This window comes from Oncorhynchus masou, chromosome 29, assembly GCF_036934945.1.
Source record: "Oncorhynchus masou masou isolate Uvic2021 chromosome 29, UVic_Omas_1.1, whole genome shotgun sequence".
Taxonomy (NCBI): Eukaryota; Metazoa; Chordata; class Actinopteri; order Salmoniformes; family Salmonidae; genus Oncorhynchus; species Oncorhynchus masou.
In genome coordinates this window covers 83,022,863-83,027,862 of record NC_088240.1, presented here as the reverse complement: position 1 = coordinate 83,027,862, position 5,000 = coordinate 83,022,863, and the positions used below count along the sequence as shown (strand labels likewise).

Genomic DNA, 5,000 nt, shown 5'->3' with positions numbered 1-5,000 from the left:
CAAAATCAATGTTTTAAAGAGATGGGTCTCCCCAAAATCAATGTTTTAAAGAGATGGGTCACCCCAAAATCAATGTTTTAAAGAGATGGGTCACCCCAAAATCAATGTTTTAAAGAGATGGGTCACCCCAAAATCAATGTTTTAAAGAGATGGGTCACCCCAAAATCAATGTTTTAAAGAGATGGGTCACCCCAAAATCAATGTTTTAAAGAGATGGGTCACCCCAAAATCAATGTTTTAAAGAGATGGGTCACCCCAAAATCAATGTTTTAAAGAGATGGGTCACTCCAAAATCAATGTTTTAAAGAGATGGGTCTCCCCAAAATCAATGTTTTAAAGAGATGGGTCACCCCAAAATCAATGTTTTAAAGAGATGGGTCACCCCAAAATCAATGTTTTAAAGAGATGGGTCACCCCAAAATCAATGTTTTAAAGAGATGGGTCACCCCAAAATCAATGTTTTAAAGAGATGGGTCACCCCAAAATCAATGTTTTAAAGAGATGGGTCACCCCAAAATCAATGTTTTAAAGAGATGGGTCACCCCAAAATCAATGTTTTAAAGAGATGGGTCACCCCAAAATCAATGTTTTAAAGAGATGGGTCACCCCAAAATCAATGTTTTAAAGAGATGGGTCACCCCAAAATCAATGTTTTAAAGAGATGGGTCACCCCAAAATCAATGTTTTAAAGAGATGGGTCACCCCAAAATCAGTACCTCTTTTGTGTACCTTCAAAGTGGTCAAACCTGCCTCTGACGTGCACACTGAGAATAACAACATTACCTAAGTAGAATATTCAAATTATTGCAATCGAACAATTCTACACTTCCATGAATTCACAATATGTAAATCATATCATGATGGAGATTTCTTTAATTACTAAGAGGCATATGTAATAATAAAGCTTACATGAACAGAATAATATATTTTATTATTAAACAGGCAGTGGTCCCTTATAAATCATGTATATGATGTTGTCCGGCCATCGTGCTTCAGCCTCAGACAGCTGTTATTAAGTGTATCATCATGTTTAACTTAAAGCCTAAAAGGATGCAATTCTCTTCAACCACATTAGCCTCAATAATGACCATAACCAACTTATCCCTGCATGCATGGGTCATTGACCGTTTAAGAGAGATGAGAGCGAGACATCGGAGCAATCAGGGGCGCCATGACAACCCCTCTCCTCCCGCACGCCCTCCATTACGCCACGGTTCCGGCCTCGCGCCGGAGCATATGGAATAATTGGTGTGTTATTGGTCTCCCGGGGGACCAGGCATGTGTGGCGCGAGGGGTTCCTAATTGGATTGATTTGTTTTGATGTGTTTTAGAGGCGCTGAAGGAGGTGAGGGACCCTATAGAGCCGGCCCATCTCAGACAGTTACACAGAGACTCATTACATCTTCAGGAACCAAAGGGTTCCATTATTTACCTCTAATAAAAGGATCCTTTAAAGCAGTTTGTTGGTCTCAGTTTATCCTGGCGTGCGCTTCCTGACACTATGAACTGGTTCACCAGACCACCAAATAGGAGACTGAAATGTAACGACTGCAAATATAAAGATTTGCATTGATTAAATGACTCTGTCATTACTGCGTATGCAGATGGTGAAGTTGTTTATTTTAGCTCTTTAATTGCTGTGTGTTTTACCACCAACATGCACCAGCCAGACTGTCCGTGGGCAGCTCTCCCAGTGTCTCAGCAGGATCAGAGCAGGCACAGTCGGCTACCCTACTGATCAGACTCGCTCCATTAGCCTGGCACGTGCATGGGGATAGATGGACAACTCAATAAAATGTCATAATAATATTGTTCTCCTCTGTGCAGGGAGCGCGCAGGGCCGTCTCTGATTTCATTTTAATAAGGTCAGTAATAATGGCCGAGGAGAAAACAGCTCCCGAGGGGCCCATTGAGAGGCGCGATGCGCGAGGCCCCGGAGGTGCCACTAGAGATGACCCGCCAGCTTCACAAACAATCTGATCACGCGGCTCCGCGGCCGCCGTCCCCTGTCTCGCGGGACCCGCCTCGGCACGCCACGCGCTCATGCCTATTGTCATCCCCCTCGCGCTAATAAAATTGTCCCTCCTGCAGGCGAGGCATGTCGGGAAATTAATTTTATCTAATTATCCTGATGTCACCGCTGTCTTTCAGCACGTAATTAAAATGTGACCTGCGAGCTTCCCCCTCTATTCTCCACCGGAGAGAAAAAAACACAAACTGAATTAAATAAATCAAGTGTTTGGTGGCTGATTGTGTCCCTTCTTCCTGTCCGTGGTGGCTGATCCAGACATACACACACGCACGCACGCACGCACGCACGCACACACACACACACACACACACACACACACACACACACACACACACACACACACACACACACACACACACACACACACACACACACACACACACACGCACACACACACACTTTCTCCCTCTCTCTCTCACACACACTCACTTGTTCTGTGTATGTGTCCCCACAGCGTACGGTGCAGAAGAATGCCAAGTATGTGTGCCTGGCCAGTAAGAACTGTCCGGTGGACAAACGGAGACGCAACCGCTGCCAGTACTGCCGCTTCCAGAAGTGCCTCAGTGTCGGCATGGTGAAGGAGGGTAGGAACACACTCACACACGAACTCTCGTGCACGATCACAATCAGTCCCGTTAGCTCATTTTCCTATAGAACACATCTTCTAATAAGGTAAATCTGACCCCTGGTCTCCATGGTGATGGTGTGTATCTCTAATGATGGTGTGATTGGCCGGTAATGGTCTGGCCTATACAGCAGTCACACAGGTGCACACGCCCAATGCACACATTTTGCTTTGGTAAGACAAGGACTTAAGTTGTGAAAATCAAACAGACTGGCATCTCCTACTGATTCTAGGACCCACACAATCCGTGGGTCCCTCAGGAGTCCTGATTTAATGTCACCCTCTAACTCTCCCACGGTAACTCTCCCACAGTAACTCTCCCACAGTAACTCTCCCACGGTAAATCTCACACGGTAACTCTCCCACGGTAACTCTTCCACGGTAACTCTCCCACGGTAACTCTCACACGGTAACTCTCACACGGTAACTCTCACACGGTAACTCTCCCACAGTAACTCTCCCACGGTAACTCTCCCACGGTAACTCTCACACGGTAACTCTCACACGGTAACTCTCCCACAGTAACTCTCCCACGGTAACTCTCCCACGGTAATTCTTCCACGGTAACTCTCACACGGTAACTCTCACACGGTAACTCTCACACGGTAACTCTCCCACGGTAACTCTTCCACGGTAACTCTCCCACGGTAACTCTCACACGGTAACTCTCACACGGTAACTCTCACACGGTAACTCTCCCACAGTAACTCTCCCACGGCAACTCTCCCACGGTAACTCTCACACGGTAACTCTCACACGGTAACTCTCACACGGTAACTCTCCCACGGTAACTCTCCCACGGTAACTCTCCCACGGTAACTCTCCCACGGTAACTCTCCCACGGTAACTCTCACACGGTAACTCTCCCACGGTAACTCTCCCACGGTAACTCTCCCACGGTAACTCTCCCACGGTAACTCTCCCACAGTAACTCTCCCACGGTAACTCTCCCACAGTAACTCTCCCACGGTAACTCTCCCACAGTAACTCTCCCACAGTAACTCTTCCACGGTAACTCTCACACGGTAACTCTCCCACGGTAACTCTCCCACGGTAACTCTCACACAGTAACTCTCCCACGGTAACTCTCCCACGGTAACTCTCCCACGGTAACTCTCCCACGGTAAGTCTCCCACCATAACTCTCCCACGGTAACTCTTCCACGGTAACTCTCCCACAGTAACTCTCACACGGTAACGCTCCCACAGTATCTCTTCAATGGTAACTCTCACACGGTAACTCTTCCACAGTAACTCTTCCACAGTAACTCTCCCACGGTAACTCTTCCACAGTAACTCTTCCACAGTAACTCTCCCACGGTAACTCTTCCACAGTAACTCTTCCACAGTAACTCTCCCACGGTAACTCTTCCACAGTAACTCTCACATGGTAACTCTTCCACAGTGACTTTTCCACAGTAACTCTCCCACGGTAACTCTCCCACGGTAACTCTCACACGGTAACTCTCACACGGTAACTCTCCCACAGTAACTCTCCCACAGTAACTCTCCCACGGTAACTATCACCCGGTAACTTTTCCACAGTAACTCTCCCACGGTAACTCTCACACGGTAACTCTCCCACAGTAACTCTCCCACAGTAACTCTTCCACAGTAACTTTTCCACAGTAACTCTCCCACCATAACTCTCCCACAGTAACTCTCACACGGTAACTCTCCCACGGTAACTCTCCCACGGTAACTCTCACACGGTAACTCTCACACGGTAACTCTCCCACGGTAACTCTCCCACGGTAACTCTCACACGGTAACTCTCCCACGGTAACTCTTCCATGGTAACTCTCCCACGGTAACTCTTCCACAGTAACTCTTCCACAGTAACTCTCCCACGGTAACTCTCCCACGGTAACTCTCCCACGGTAACTCTTCCACAGTAACTTTTCCACAGTAACTCTCCCACCATAACTCTTCCACGGTAACTCTCCCACGGTAACTCTCCCACGGTAACTCTCCCACGGTAACTCACACGGTAACTCACACGGTAACTCTCCCACAGTAACTATCCCACAGTAACTCTCCCACCATAACTCTCCCACGGTAACTCTCCCACGGTAACTCTCCCACGGTAACTCTCCCACGGTAACTCTCCCACGGTAACTCTCCCACGGTAACTCACACGGTAACTCTCCCACAGTAACTCTCCCACAGTAACTCTCCCACGGTAACTCTTCCACAGTAACTTTTCCACAGTAACTCTCCCACCATAACTCTCCCATGGTAACTCTTCCACGGTAACTCTCCCACGGTAACTCTCCCACGGTAACTCTTCCACGGTAACTCTCCCACGGTAACTCTCACACGGTAACTCTTCCACGGTAACTCT

The 5,000-nt window shown here is 47.8% G+C and overlaps 1 protein-coding gene across 1 annotated transcript in view; it reads left to right on the top strand.

Moving 5' to 3' along the window:
- Nucleotides 1-5,000, top strand: part of nr4a3 (nuclear receptor subfamily 4, group A, member 3) — a 39,763-nt gene that overhangs the window by 23,426 nt on the left and 11,337 nt on the right. Inside the window, 1 exon segment of the mRNA XM_064946587.1 lies at nucleotides 2,487-2,616. Coding sequence (XP_064802659.1) covers nucleotides 2,487-2,616 — 130 coding nt within the window.